The sequence below is a fragment of the Montipora capricornis genome, chromosome 4 (genome assembly GCF_036669925.1).
Source record: "Montipora capricornis isolate CH-2021 chromosome 4, ASM3666992v2, whole genome shotgun sequence".
Classification (NCBI taxonomy): Eukaryota; Metazoa; Cnidaria; class Anthozoa; order Scleractinia; family Acroporidae; genus Montipora; species Montipora capricornis.
In genome coordinates this window covers 31,048,731-31,065,694 of record NC_090886.1, presented here as the reverse complement: position 1 = coordinate 31,065,694, position 16,964 = coordinate 31,048,731, and the positions used below count along the sequence as shown (strand labels likewise).

General features: G+C 33.9%; 1 protein-coding gene across 1 annotated transcript; it reads right to left on the bottom strand.

The window, feature by feature from the left end:
- Positions 1–1,286: 1,286 nt before the first annotated feature.
- On the bottom strand, positions 1,287–3,430 carry LOC138046539 (uncharacterized). The gene is made up of 3 exons (XM_068893156.1): positions 2,905–3,430; positions 2,069–2,656; positions 1,287–1,957 (listed from the first exon to the last, which is right to left on the bottom strand). The coding sequence occupies exons 1-3, from the start codon at positions 3,428–3,430 to the stop codon at positions 1,287–1,289; spliced, it is 1,785 nt and encodes a 594-aa protein (XP_068749257.1).
- Positions 3,431–16,964: the final 13,534 nt, after the last annotated feature.

Here is a 16,964-nt window from a genome sequence, read left to right as displayed (position 1 = left end):
ACATTACAAATACAAGTTTTAGAAGAGTATAAAAAAATGATTTCTCATGAGAAGAAGGGGAGATCAGTCGCTGAAATCATTAATACAAAGCAGAACATCAATCAGTTGAAAATTCGTCTTAAGACTCAAAGACGAAGGGATCGAGTCACAAAAAACCCCTATGATAAATACAAACCTCTGGAACAAGCACAACAAGCACAACAAGCAAAAACCACAGCATCAGCCTCTACATATACACCAATGGTGATTGAAGAAATTTGATTTGTTTGACTTTCAGTTGTTGATGAGATAGTGACCGTACGCATAACTTGTAACACCATCTTCTAGTATATACCGCTTGTCATCGAAGCAAGATAAAGAAACTTTGCTTAGTTGGTAGCTTCCAAGTTGATGTTTATTGCTTCTGATTGTTTTCATTGTATGATGCATTTGTTCGTTATTAAATAGTACATTTGTATAATTTTCATGAGTGATGTCTTTTTTGATCACAATCTTTTTGATACCTTTTGCTGTTTTGCTATTTTGATTATTATCCTTGATGTAAGAGTACATTTTACTTCTGAGGCCAATAAATTCTTTTATAACTACACCAGCTGCCTCACCTTTGAATTTACCTATTACTTTTTTATTTGTGCTGTCGAAATATTGTGAATTTTGTGGATAATCACTGTTATCAAATTTGTCTTTATCATTCCAAAAATCTTGATACGCGTCATCAGCTTCAATTTCGTATGTCAAGCTGTCTGTGTCTGTGAATAATAATTTTGCTTTATTATTGTACTTTGGTTTGATGTAGTTATAATGAAAATCATACATTAATGTCTTGCTGAGATCCAGGATGCACATACCAACATAAGCAGGTCTGTTTAATAACAATGTTTCTTTTATCTTATGAACAGCTACAAGGTTTTCATTGCATATCTTACTGCTAACATATGTTGGTTTACTTGTCATTTTCATTAATTTCTTTTCATCGGTCACTAATCTTACATCAACACGCTTACGTAAATTTTCCATTGTTTTCCCAAATACGGAATTATTCATAAGTTTAAAGAAATCTTTTTCAAAAGCATTTTTGGCATTTGTTCTTTTATCGGTGTTAAAGTCAATGTACTCCTTCAACCATGCAGACTGATTGAACTCTAGTATTCGATGGACTTTAGTTATTTTCAAACCAAGATCAGTGTACAATTGTAGGTTTTTGTAATGAAGAACATACTTTTCTTTATTGCTTAATGTAGGTGTCAGTTTATAAACTAAACCAGTTGATATTCGATATTTAACCGCTATTTTTTTGCAATATTCTGATAGCATGTTTTTGTTACTTTTACTTTTTCCGGTCCTAGTGGATATTCATTATGAAGATCATGCAACTGATTTTCTGTCATCCATTTAAAACCACCAGTTGGAAGGTATTGACTCATTGCCCAACCATACAGATTGTTAGCATCAAGATACATGATATACTTTGAGGGCGCCTTTTCATCATATGTTTTCATGTATTTACTGTTTGCTTTTCCATACCGGTTGGCAATGTAGCTTATTCCACCACGCATTCCTTTTTCAATGAATTGAAACATATCCACATCAGTCATAAGTTCTAATTTAATGTTAGTCATTTTTAACATACTATCCAAACTAAAACCAGGACTACTAAAGTAATGACATGGATCTAGTTTATAGTATTCTAAGCATGTTCTCCTAAAGTTTTCAAACACATCAGCTAATAGAAGGATGTCCGATTTAAGATATAAGTCATGGTACTCTCCCATATTTTTCAGATTAAAAGTGTTCCATACATTTTGAGCATGTTTGTATTGATCATCTGTTATATCCTCATCATTTAATGTACTGTAAAATTCTTCTTTTGGTGGTAGCTTTTCATTGAATTTATCAAAGCTATCCATGAAGTCGTATGGATATACTCCTTTTTGAGACATTAAATCAAGCTCTTTACCTTTGAATTTTTGAGAAGTATACATTAATGCTTCTTTTGGTAGGTTGCTCACCAGTTTATCAAGACTTGAGCTCATAAATTGAAAACTATCAATAAAGGTCAGATGATTACCAAGCATGAAAGCCATATACTTTTCCATGTTGTTTGGTATGGCATTGATATTCATTTGGCACTTTTTACCTTTCTTATTTGTATATTTATGCTCTTTGACTATTTCACCAATCTCTTGCATTATAAAATGACTGTCATACCCACGGAGATTGTGAAATATAACTGGTATTTTCTCAGTCAATCTGAAATTTAGGTTACAATCTTGATGTGCGGATCCTCTGTACTGACCAGTCACATGGCAGTGATCTCTTACTCTTACATCAGTTTTATTGTATTCTTTCTCACATATATGGCATTTATCAGCTTTTTGAAATTCTTTTTCATTATCTTTTGTCATTCTTAATGGTTTGTTGAATTCTCTTTTCATAACCTTCTTACAATATTTAACTTCCTCTAGCATAGCTTCCATAAATTTGTAAACGGCTTTTTCACCTCTGTAAATTTGTACTGGTTTCGTGTATTTGTCGTCATGACAACAAACGACCTTGTATCCATAACCACAGTCTGTATGCTTCTGATAAGCTTCAGTAAATGATTTGTTGTTGTTTGGTTGGCAACCATGTATTTTTGCTGTGATGGCTTCAAAATCTGCATATATTACAAATGGTACAGGAAGTTATTTTTGTCAGGCATTTTTATCGCTTGTGTGCTATTTACTTGTATACAGTTTTCTTTATGATCAGTTAATACTCTTTCAGAACTGAAACACTGAAGACAATGCATGCAAAAATGTTTCCTCTCTTTGTGCTTTGTTTGATTGTACATAAACTTGTTGAAATCTTTGATTAATACATAGTGCTTGTTTTCATTTTCTGTTATAAGAAGCAGATTCATACAATCTTCATACTTTTCTTTTGATACATAAATGGGATATCTTTGTTTTCCTTCATAACCAAATACAATGATGTTGATCTCATTATGTTTTTCTATTTTGTTGTACTGTTTGGTAGTCACTGGAAATTCAATTCCTGAATAATTTAAATTTTCAATGAATGCTTTATCTGATTTTTTTATTCTTTGAGGATTTTTGTCTTGAGGATTAAGATGTCGAATATGGCACCATCTAAAACATTCATTGTCACTGTTTTTTATGTTTATTAAACTTTGAGAACTGTTTCTGAGTTCATGTGGTAGTTTAATGTATGATGATCCTTTGATTGGTTCATATTTTACGATATTGAGATAATGGTTTTCAACTGATTCAACAGTCCAACCAAATCCCTCTGAAATCCAAACTGCAATCTTATTTAGTATGCCTTGTTTTGATACTTCAAGGGATTTGTCTATTTCTGTGTTATTTATGATAGTTTGAGCTGGACTGTTGAAATATGCGGTCTTATACACTATTTCTCCATTTGACATTTTTGTAAATGTTACCTTAAGCGTTTCGACGAATTTTAGTCCTTTCATTGATATTAATATGTTTTTAATATGGTTAGCAACAGCCTTTCTTGTGTTTTGCAGTTGCACAAGTGGGTCTTTTTTATTTTTGATGTTTATCTCCTAAGACTTTGTGAACCCTTTCAGAGCTTTGTCTGTTTGCTCTATTTTGGTTCTTGGTGCTGGCACTGGTCTTTTGGTTCTTGGTGCTGGCACTGGTGTTTTGGTTCTTGGTGCTGGTACTGGTTTATCCCTAAACTCTAATGGTGGAAGAATTATGTTTTTTTCATAATCTTGAACCATTTGATTCACACTCTTACGAGATGATGGGATTGGTCTAATTGGTTTTACAGTCCTTGGTGCTGGTACTGGTTTATCCCTAAACTCTAATGGTGGAAGAATTATGTTTTTTTCATAATCTTGAACCATTTGATTCACACTCTCACGAGATGATGGGATTGGTCTAATTGGTTTTACAGTCCTTGGTGCTGGTACTGGTTTATTATTTTGTTGCTTTAATAGCAATCTGATTAGTTCTGATTTACTGAGCTTTTTAAGATCGCTCTTGTTCATATTATTATGTGAGATATTATTTTTCATTTATATATTAACTATATATTTATTTCTTTAAGTACCTATGCATGTGCGTTTGAATATGGTCAAAATTCGAAGTGTCCAGTTATGAACACGATGATCTGTCAATGTAGGATAAATTATTAGAAATTATTCATTTTCAGGATTATTATAAATTAATGCTTTTTCGTAATGTTTTTTTGTCCGAAGATGGTTGTGTTTGCCGACTAAACTGTAATTTTTGCCATTTTCGCATATGTAACAATACCAAGGCTTGTTGAGCATGTAATCTGTTTTTCGTTGTTTTCTTTCTATGTCTGTGAATAAACGAGGTCTTCCTCGCTCTCTTTTTGCTTTTTTATTTTCTTAAGTACCTATGTGCGTTTAATCTGTTTTTGGTCTGCGTTTTATGTATCTGTTGCTTTCTTCCATGTGTTTGATCACTTCGAATACCACATCATCATAACAATTGCTCATTATGTATTTGCATTTATTTTTCTCATACATCTTTTTCATATGAAGTTGTTGCTCAGACACATTGTATGAACCTGTAGGGCTTTTGAATTCAATGCACAAAGAATTGTGTTTGCTTGTTGGATTCATAATCATAAGATCACACTGTCCCGGCATATATCCTTTTCTCCACGATGACAATCTTATATTCTGACTCCTTTGATTTTCACCTAGACCAGCGATCATGAGAGCTTCACAATATTTGTCTCTTATAAATGACACCACTTTACAATGCAAGTCATAGTCACTTTCAATCAATAATTTTTTGCTCTTTGTGTCATAATATCCTTTTTTTCTGATTGATGGCAAAACTTTGCTTGTAACCCAATGTTTGAATTCTCTTGCTTTAGGTTGTTTGGAAGAAAGAATCAGGGAATAAAAACCAGATTTATTTATGAATAAACATTCGATGTCTTTTTCAAGGTCTTTAGTAAGTGATAACGTTTTGTTATCCCCAGTTTCAGGGCTCTCAGGAAGGGGTAACGTTTTGTTACCCCTTGTTTTCTGCTTTATTTTGCAGACCATGAATTTTTTGTCATCTTTGTGAACGTGATCTATGATCGCTTTGCATGTGTTTTTATATTCCAGCGTTGAAGCTATTTCTTTTCCGCGAAACCATATTTTATTTTTCTTGTCGATGTAACAATTTATTTCGACTTTTAGTGTGTCATTTATGTAATTTGTCTTTTGAAGTTCCATTTTATATCGGTACAATAATATACCTCTATATTTTATTTTTAAATCGATTTTACACGTGCGTTTGAATGTAGCCAGAAACAATTAAATATTTTTGGCTACATGAGCAAAGACAGTCGAACTGTAGTACTATTACTATATGTTACATAACTTAGGTTTAAATGTTTTATATATTTTCAATATCTTTTAATGGTATCCAACTATTAAAATCATCACTATATCCTTTCCACTTTACCAAAGCTTGTTTCTTCTTATAATCCCTCCGAATGACTTTGTCAATACGAAAAACATCCTGTATTGCTTTTAATAATTCAGGTTGATAAAAACTTCCTTGAATATCTTCACCTCTGAGATCTTTTAGTTTGTATGTTATTGGATTAGTATATTGGATCTTATCAACTGTAAACACTTCTTCAGTCCAATTTGGTGTATAACCCTTGTCAAACACATTTCGTTTATACTTGGATATTCGAACCTTATCACCTGTTTTGAATTTAGGTTTCTGTTTCAATGTTTCTGTATCACCATACAAATTGAAGTAAACGGTTCCTTCATTCCTTTTATTAGATGCTTCAACGGGTGTCATCTTTGTGCTTGAATGTTTTGTATTATTATACTGTTTCAATATTTTTGGTAGCATGTCTAAATACTGTGTATTACCTTGAACAGTGAACTGTTTCCACATTTTGGATTTAATTGTTCTATTCCACCTTTCAACCACCGAGGATTTCTCCTCATTTTCAGTGGAGTACATATGTATCCCATTTTTGTCAAGCAAGTCTTTCAAGTGTTTGTTATAGAACTCCTTTCCCTTATCAACCCACAAATATTGTGGTTTTCTGCCTTCCTTGAATATTTCACTGAATGCCTTTGTAACACTTTCACCCTTCTTATCCTTTAATGGGACAATCCAACCATATTTGCTAAAGACATCAATAACCATAAGAAGATACCGATAACATTTATTCCATTTGCTGAATTTTTGCATTTCAACCAGATCACTTGCCCATATTTCATCAATATGATTTGTGATTACACGCCGCCGAGTAAAATTACGTTTTATGGGTGCATGTAACTCATCTGCTAATTTTTCTTGCCAGTTTTCTTTACCCGACGGCTTTGTCCGTTTTTTGGAACTCCAAGTCCAAGCTTTTGCTTCATATCTATGGCATTTCTCGCCAACCAATGTCCCCATTGTCTTTCATTGTATGGTACGTTATCCAAAGCTTGTACCATTTTTCGGTCTGCTTTGTTTTTACATTTTTTGTCATCCTTACATACTGAATAATCAACGTCGTGCTGCATTCCTATAGCATCCGTTTTTCCAGTGGGCATATCATATATTTCTAATATTTGACCTGTTTTTGGGTCATACTTTAGTTGATCTTCTAGAGGGTTATAAGGGCCCGTGTAATGATGACCGGGCAGGGTCCATCCGCTTTTTGGTTTTGGCAATTTACCAATAGCTTTGTGAATATCAAGAGCACCGCCATTATGCAAAGGATCCAGTTTTTTTGATAAAGCAGATGTCAAACTATCCAAAGCTTCATCTAGATATTTGCTAGCCATACCTTTTATTTTTTGTTTAGCAAAATCTGATTTGATAGCCTTTGAAGCACCATATTTACCGAGATTATATAATCCTTTTAAACTGTCCTTCAAAATTATTTCACTTAAAAGCCCGCCCGTTTCCCTGTATCACTTTTTCTTTTTTAACAAATTTGGTCTTTTTAATGTGGCATTCGGAGCAAGTGCAATAAAACATTAGTCTACCATTTTTAGTTGTTTTGTAACCTGAAGGTTCAACACATTCAGTTACTTTCTTTTGTTTCACACAATAAGATTTCATGTATATTCATACATTACATATTTTTGAAATAATGAATTATGAATGCATGGTTCACTGATTTGTCTGTTGCACTGAACTTGGAATTATGTATGACATCAAGGATCGATCTGCCTCTTTGTCTTTCCAATAGATAGTATAGACACCAGTAACCGCATAAAACAGAATCTCTCTCTTGAATTTCATCAGAAGAATAAATCAATTTTTCACCACTGGTTGGCAGATATGATTGTATTTCATCAGGCATTATTAAACCGAAACTGTAGAAGTATTCACATAAATGATTGTCAATGTTACGATAACAAACCCAATGAGTTCCAGGACCTATATGTGTGTCAAGATTGACAATTCCTACTTCTTTGTGATTTATTTTATCAGGTAATCTGTCTCTGCTGAAAACACCCCTGAAATGTTTTATTCCCAATTGCTTCACCCAATTGATCAGATCGAAATTGCTGAGCGGTTTGTCTATGAATTTCATTACAGCAGAGCTCCTAGAATTGGGATTGAATTGAATGGGCTGTTCTTCCCGAGAAGCAATCCTGAACCTTTTTTTTTGTTTGAGGTCTTTTCTTTTTGTCTTTTTTTTGGCTTCAGCCCCATACCAATTGGATTTTCCCAAGTTCCGTAAAAAGGAGGAGGTGGATCGACTTGTAGTCCTTTACCACCTCTTCTTCTTGGGGTATAAACAGAATTTCTTGGTATGTCATAATGATCGACCTGAAGTCCTTTACCGGTCTAAGCATTTAGCACCATAGGTATTCCGATAGATGCGAGGATACTCCAAATACCACTTCCAATCTGTTTTTGAGTAGGTTTGAAATGCATTCCGGAATCTGTTTGGAGCGCTTGTAATATGTTTTTCTTTTGAGTAGCAGTTAAATGATCTTTGTATGGAATCAGTTTGTTAACCTTTGAACTAGGTATCATGACTGCGCCTCCAAATAATTTGTCAATACCCAGGCTAGCTAATCCTGAAACAGCACCAGCAACCTTTTTGGCTAATGGCATTACCATTGGTAGCACTCTTGAAGATAAACCAGCTAGAGTGCTCCAAAGAGAACCACCGTGTCTTACAGCATTTTGTATTTGAGCTTTGCTGATCTTAATGTCTACTCCAACGCCATTTTTCATTGCTTTTTGTATTTTTTTCAGTTGTGTTTTTGTAAGCATTAATTCGTCTGAACCGCTCAGTTCGTCTCTTGATAATCGTAGAGTTATTGGCGATTTAGTTGAATACGCTTTTGCGAGCTTTTTCAATTGTCCTTCACTTAATTTTACACCATAAGAATGATATTTTGTTGTCATTAATTGAATATAATATATGTTACATAATATTCGATCTTCATGAAATGAATATGTTTAAAAATCAGTCATCTCTTAACGAAACATCAATTTACCGTTTTTGTTGATTACTTCGGCATCCTCCTCATTAAGAACTAGAGCATATACACTGTAGTCTGCATTAGTTCCAGCAGACAATTCATACTTGAAAGTCAGTTTTGTTGTACCGTCTCGTTTATCTAGTTTCTGTTTGGTTAGATCAAAATACAAAAATGGAAATATTGTGCTAAAATTGTTTCTGTTCAACAGTGTGCCTTCGCTGTATTCATTGTTTTTATGAACGTATTTAAGTATATCTCTGTACACTCTTGTCAAATCTGTTGCTGGACTGTAATCTACCTCAGGATAGTCGTTTCCATTTCCTAGGACTAAGTGGCAACTTGTAAGAGTTCTTGCATTTGCTACGCTGAATGTGTTATATAAAAAAGGATTTGCAGTCTGAAGTTCATCATTCGCATCATTACTGATGTATACGAAAACATGTCTAGGTTTATTAATCCCTGAGCTGATTTTGAAAGTTCCGACTCTCTGCCAGGTTGAGTCTGATCTATAAATCTGTTCCTTCAAATAAGACCATTTCTGAGATTCTTTGTTGACAAATCTATCCAGATACAGTGTTTGTCCTTCAGAATTAAAAGTTATTCTAGGCACAACTAACTGCATCCTAGTTATTACAATTCTACAAGCAGCACCTGCCTACCAAACCAGATTTGCATCTGATTCGATATCAATACTTATCTCTTTTCTGCCATTCAGTGTCAGTTGGTCTTGAAGAGCTTCGAAATAAGAAAAACGATTGAGAGATATTTCTGTCGAAACTGTGTTAGAAGTACCCAATTGAGCCTTTCTCAAAGCAAAACCTTTGTTGTAATTCGCTTGTGCTGGTCTCTCTTCAACATATCTGTTTGTGTCCCGATAAAAAAGTTCATTTGTGGCTGTACTGTTTGCATGACCTGGGCTATACTCTAACAAATTTTTAATATTGATAGCATGGTTTGCATTATCACAATCATACACTTTTTTTCCGTTAAATTTGATGTCAAGATGCTTTATGAAACTATGCGAACTATTGACTATTCCATTATGATCATCGACAGTAATAGCGCCTCCATCAGCTGCTAAAACAACTTTGAAATCAAGAGAAATTCGTGCATTATACCAGTCGAAAGGTGTCACTTCGCCTGTATTGTCGGCTACAAATCTATGTCCTTCTTTTTTTTGGTTAGCATCGAGAGCTGTAACTAGAGCTGTTTCAGGCTCAAAGACAACGTCTTCATATCTTTCTACGTATTTTGGATTTCTAAAAGAATTCATTATAATAATACATTATATAAATTTGACTTTTCTTCTCAATTTTCCACCTGATAAGATATTATTCACTCTTTCGTTTATTTCATATTGTGATAACTGTCTTGGATTGATCGATTTCGTTTCTGTCATTAAACCGAATACAGGTTCCTTGTTCTTTTTGCTTAACAATTGTACTATTTTTTCGCCAGCCTTTTTAGAAGCATAATTGCCTGATTTTTCGACTGCAGATGCAATGGCTTTTTCAGATCCTTTTTTAATACCTTCCTTCACCGTTTTGTTGAATATTTTACTGCCTATTGTCTTCAAAATATCAGCTATTCCTTCGCCATAAATATGTTTCTTGACATACATACCCATATCAGGATCGTATCTTTTCTTGTACAAGTTTCGATTCATAATAATAATACATTACACAATTGTTCTCGATCTTGACCTCAAAATCAGAGTCATAAACCAATCAATACCATTCAAATTTATAGGTCGTAAAAGTGAATCTGTCAAATAAAATCTGATTTCATTGATATTCGTTCTTGACACTTCATTGAACAAAAGTCTTCTAGGCTCAAACTTAAAACTATAACTCCGAGTTAAATTGTCTCTCGGAATTACACATAATAGATTATCGTCTGAACCACTGACAATTGAATTTTCGACGATGTCAGAATGAACATTTATTTTATCGACTGATCGTGTGATATTGGGCAGCCTTGCCCCATATTCAGTCGCCAAGACTATTTTTTTGTCGAATCCTAACAGATCAGCAAAATCTGTGTTTCTGAAATCGACCTGATAATTGGTTTTCAGTTTGATAACAACCTTGTAAGTCGACAAAACAAATAATATATTGATACCAAAAATTCCATTATCATCAGCTTTATCTCCATTTCCAACCATGCTTTCATGTAAATAATCATTTATATCTGAATAACTGTACATTCCATTTTGAAAGGTAAGCGTTTTCCATGTACTACCACTATCTGTGGAATATTTGATTTTATTATTTCCAAAATCATTAGCGATGTTATGCCAACTGTATGTCATGATAAGAGTGTCAACCGCTATTTCATGGTGCATGTTACGATCAAGACGAAGTGTTTCCCTTAGTTTGATTTTAAAATCATGTGGTTCACTTTTACCAATTGTTTCTCTATTGACGGATGAAACATATATCGTTCTATCTTCCATGTATATATATTAGATTACATATTCTCTCAATAAATCATTCAGTTGATCATTGCTTACGATACCAATTTTATTTAATGCATGAGTTTCCTGTGTGAACTCATTTTTAACTGCATTATTACCAGCTAGAATAGATCCTCCAAGCAGTTCCAATCTTGACAAGAGATCTTCGGGATTGTTATAATAAATAACACCAGAACCTAATTTCTTGAATTTATTGCTAGTCCGATGGATTGGAATCTCAGATAAAGTGTTTATGTCATTGAATATTTCTCTAGACAACGGTGAATACTTCTTTCCACTATTGTATCTCTTTGTGAATAAATCTATTGTGTCAAAATCAGCTTGTTTATCATACACCTTTTTACCGTCCTTGTGAGCAACCATCCTCAATTGACCAAATAATTTTGGAAGATCGATTATCAACCCACCGTAAATACCATTTTTATCGACCTTGTAAGCATTTCTCTTTCTTTGTGTATAAAATCCCTCTCCAGTTTGCATGGTTTTTAAACCCTCAGGAATCACATTTATTCTATTGCTGTACTTTTGCAAAACGTTCAAATCTTTCGTCACATCTTTGACTTTTTCAGCATTCTTTTCTTTGACACTTCTTTGTGAAAGTCTACCTTTTTCAGCAGAAAGTTTTCTTCTAATTTTGCTTAGTTCTAGATTATAATCGTTGATATCAATAGAACCATTCACAGCACGTTTGAACACTTCGGAGGGTATATATAGATCGTATTTTTCAAGGGTTTCAACATCGTCAGGATCAAACCCATTATCTATATTTGGTGCTTTTAATTTGGTTTTCTTTGGTTCTGTTGGTTCTGATATGGTTATTGCTGGTGTCGACGACGTCGATGGTTGATATTCAATTTGTTTAACCTCCGGTGCAACCTGCTGAGCTAATTGATTGTATAAAATTAAATTGTCCAAACCACTGGACAATGTTTTTTGGTTGTTTTGAAGTTGTACAATCAATTGATCCTGTTTTTCATCGATGGTTTCTTTCACACTTTTTTGAGTGTCAATTAATGGTTTGTAGATTTCTGATACTCCTTCAAAAGCATCTTGTTTTTCCTCCTTATACTGTTTTAACATATTTCTAACATCTCTGGTTTTTTTACCAGCTACAATTTTCGCATTACTGATCTTTTCAAACTGTTTAATGTCCATGTATATATATATCAATTACATAACTTAACTAAACTTATCTGAACTTATCTAACCTATTATATATGGAAATACCAAATTATGATTTTCAAGAGGATGAAAACACAAATTTCAAACAACTTTTAAAATATATGCCTGATAAACCGTTTAGAATGCTGATCTGCGGCAATTCGGGATCTGGCAAGACTAATTTACTATATCACATGCTAATGAGACCGCTGGTTTATTATGATCAAATCCATTTGTATGGCAAAAATCTTGAACAAGAAAAATACAAGCACATGATTGAAGCAATGAACGACATCAGTAGACAAGTTGGTTATGATATTATACATTACAACAATGACGAAATCAAACCGGTTGACAGCCTGGACAGTGACTCTCAAAAAATAGTGATATTTGACGATTTCATTTGCGACAAAAATCAGAAACCATTGATTGACTATTTCATTCAAGGAAGACATAAGAATTGTTCTGTGATATACCTTAGTCAGAGTTTTTACAAGACGCCAAAAGACATCAGACTCAATTGTAGCCATTATGTCGTCTATGAATTTCCAAGCAATAATGAGAGAAACATGATATCGAGAGAGTTAAATGTAACAAAAAACTCATATGAGAAAGCAACAAACAAACCATATTCATTTTTATACGTAGACAAACCAAAGAAACTAGTGAAAAGGAATTTTTACGGAAATATCTAGTATTATAGTATATGGGAATATTTAACGACAAACAGGGACCTGATCATGTTGGTCACATAAAAACAGGAACCGGTTTACCTGGGCTTCCTGGTCCTCGAGGACCCCCAGGAATTCGATATTCGGTCGATGGTGATGGAAATTACAACATCGAAACCAAAAGATTAACCAATGTAGGACAACCGCAAGCAAATACTGACGCCAGTACAAAAAGTTATGTTGATGGGGAGGTCAATAAGACATTAAAACTAGACGGTAGTAATAAGATGTCAGGAGCCCTCGATATGGATAATCGACGTATTGAAAATGTGGCAGCTGGAAGACATAATAAAGCTGATGCATTAACACATCTACAACTTGAAGCCTTATATGTCGATCTGAATACTAACACTGGGAACATTGAAGCACAAAATCCAATTGATATGCAAAATCAAAAAATCACAGGGTTATCTGACGGTGTTTCGCAATATGATGCCACAAATAGAAAACAACTTGATCTCAAAGCAAACAATACTCAACTTGACGATTATTTTAAAAAAAACGGTGAAGTTGTGATGACCGGTAATCTTCAAATGGGCAGACACACAGTTGAAAATCCAAGATCGAATAGTTACGACGCCATGAACATCGGTCACTTCAACATTAATTTTTTCAAGACAGGATCTAACCAAGACATCGATTGCAACGGTAAACGACTGTATAACATCGGTTCTAACACGAATGCAAATCAACTGATAACACGTTCTTTCGCTGATGGCAGATTGGTAAGAAAAGACCAAGCAACGATTAATGCTGTCAATAAAAAAATAGTGAATATGTCCGATCCTGTCGATTTAAAAGATGGTGCCAACAAAGCTTATGTAGACACGCAATTCAGTCTGAAAGCAGACAACACTGAGCTTGCTAATTATTTAAAAAGAGACGGTACTCAAGAAATGACTGGAAATTTAAATACGTCACAAAAAAAGATTGTCAATCTTGCTGATCCGACAGGTATAAATGATGCCACTGGAAAAGGTTACGTTGATCGATTATTTTTAGATTCACTTCGTTTAGATGGATCCTCCAAAATGACTGGAAATCTTGACATGAATGACAAACAAATAAAAAATGTAAAAAATGCGACACATAATCAAGATGCTATAACTTTGAAGCAAGTGAATGATGCTATTGCAACCACTAGTACCAATAACAATGAATATACAGACCAAAAAATAGCGGAGAGTCATATAAGCACACACGAAAATCGAAAGAACGTTTTGGCATACGCTATGGATGATGGAGAATTTACAGAAGATTTCGGTATTCAGGATGTTAATTTAATCACCTATAATGACTCACCTCATAAAACGAACAAGAAGGCATTTACTATGAAAGTTCAAAAAACAAATGACGGAAGTAATTTATTCAGGGGACAATTCGATTTCAATTTATTCAAAATGATACGCGACGATTTCAGTGACCATTATACTGTTTGTATTGAAACATATTTCGAAAAAGATGGCAGATATGATACAGAATTCAATATATTTAATGTACAATTCGAAAGACTGAACATGAACATTGACAATTATAACACAATAAAAATAAGTACTGATTACAAATATTATCGAAGCATTTTAAATTTGAGCCCTGATGGTACTTCTAAACAAATCCAAAGAAGGTTGTATGTTACTCTTGAAAGTACTTATGACAACCTTAGCCCCAGTCTATTGCCTCTATATGTTCTAATTTACGGCATAAAAGGTGAAGCAAAAAACAATCTCGATTTCACTATCTATGATTATGAAAAAGCTTATGAGGTTGCAAAGAATAAATTTCAAATGCATGTACCCATAGAAATGAATGGTAATAAGATTTTGGGTTTGTCTGCATCAATAAGTGACAGTATTTTACCATCTTATATATGGGGCAGGACATTGACATCATCAGTCAGATGCGAATTTCAAAATCCACTTCATGCGCTTTTAAATTTTGATTCAATACATATCATTTCAATAAAGATTTTTGCTCAATCAACTTATTTATCACATTTTAATCGTTCAAGGGGATAAAATATTTACTTACAATCTGAATTTTTCAACCAATAGAATCATAACAGTAAATATCAATCGATTATTTAAAAATGTAGATAACATACGTATACAATTTGGAGACAATGTTGTTAAAGTATTCAAATTCAAGATTAAACACAAAACATTCAATTAAATAATATGATGTATATATATGACACTCTATGTGAAAGAATTAGATGGTACTTATCTTCTTGATGATAATGGTGACAAAATCGAATATACTATTGACTATCACTCTGACGAAGATATCACAGACGAAGCTCAACTTTTAATAAATGACGATGGACATATAGAATCTGAAAAAAATCTCATCGTAAAGGCTGCTACAGAAGATAACCATGTTGTCATAAAAAAACAACTTGATTTGAAGTTAGACACATCGACTTTCATCATTTCAAACAGTCTACCTGGTCTACCAGTGTTAGACAAAATTAGCATTGCCTTGATTCCAGCTCTTTCAGTAATTACAGCCGATTCGAATGATAGAGTTAGTTCATGGATTGATCCTGTCAATAATATCGATTTTTCACAATCAATCAATTCAAAAAAGCCTCTTTTTCTAAGGGATTCATCAAAAAAACTGTTTTTTATACGTTTTGATGGTAGTGATGACTATTTGGGAAAAAATTCGTTTGATGTTTCTGAAATAGCAGGTAAATCTGGTAACACATGTACAGTAATACTGGTTGTCAATACAAAAGCAATAACTAATCAATCTCCGTTTCAATGGGGGCGCGGAGCCGTCAGATTCGGTATGCATATACCATGGGGAGATGGTACAGTCTATGTCGATTTTGGTTCATCGTCAAATGGCAGACTTAACATTCCTTCTTTGCTGAATCTCTCTGGTAATATCGAAGTTTGGACAATTCGTATTAATGGGACAAATCTAGAACTCTTTAGAGGCGTTACATCAATCAGTGCGATTAAAACAGAAACAATTTCTGCCACTCTGACAGGTTCAGCTCAAGAAATATTTATTGGATGTCAGGTTCATACTGATGGCACTGCTATAAATTTCTGTATAAATGGATTTATATGCTTTTGCTGTTTGGGCAAAATCTCTGTCTGATAATAAATTAAAAAATATGTTTAGGTTCATTCAAAATCATTTTGATTTGTGATGTGGTTATTTTAAGAGGGAGTCCACCTGAGGACCATGCAGGCAAGTCTACAGTGCACATCACCGATTCTCCTGAAACTTGGCACACTTGTACAAAATCACTAGTACATGAACCATGTGCAACAGTTTGGTTCTACTGTCTATTGTTTACAAGATATGTCAATCGAACTGTCAGACAATGAAAAGTGTTCAAATTTGTGGTGAAAATATACATCATGTTTGATAGCTTGTTGCAAGCTAGAAACAACGGGAAATGGCATGATATTTCTACATAGAATAGTTCTAACACTTAACAATAAAGCAACGTTGACTAAACTTCTGTGGTATATTTCTTGTGGCCAGGAGATAAATTTCAATTCACCCTAGTCAAGTCATATCTAAACAGTAGGGTCTCAAAATTCGTTGTTTGTAGAGATGCGGCGTTTTTTCAGTTGAATTTGTAGCTAAGGCTTGCCAAAGAAATTATATTTCAGTTAAAAAAGCAAAAACTCTGTAAAGGACTCTGTTCGAGAACTGTTTTATGCATCCAACTAATGCTAGTTTGTGACAATTTGCAAATGAGGTCGACAAGGAATTACTGTAAGAATTGAGTGGAAATTGTATGATAATAAATGAAACTTTACTTAATGAGAAGCAAAACATCGTTATGAAACATTTTGAAACTCCAGCTTACTTATCTTTTTAGTTTTTAAGCTGCGGTTAGCTAGTTGACATAACTAATTCGAAGGAAAGTTGCAAACGTCATACCTGCTGGTCGTACCCGAACCCAAATGTTTTTGTTGGAGGCCGCAGTATCATTTAGAAATCATTGCCTTGGAAGTTGAAAATCTTCGCTCGTTTGACAACCAAGCTTCATTTCATTTGAATTTCCAACACCATAACAATTTTGCTGAACACATGTCATCCAACGACTCGGCCAGCTGGCGGCATCGCATCCAGGCATTTTAGTACTTTACCGACTTGTTTTACTATCCGG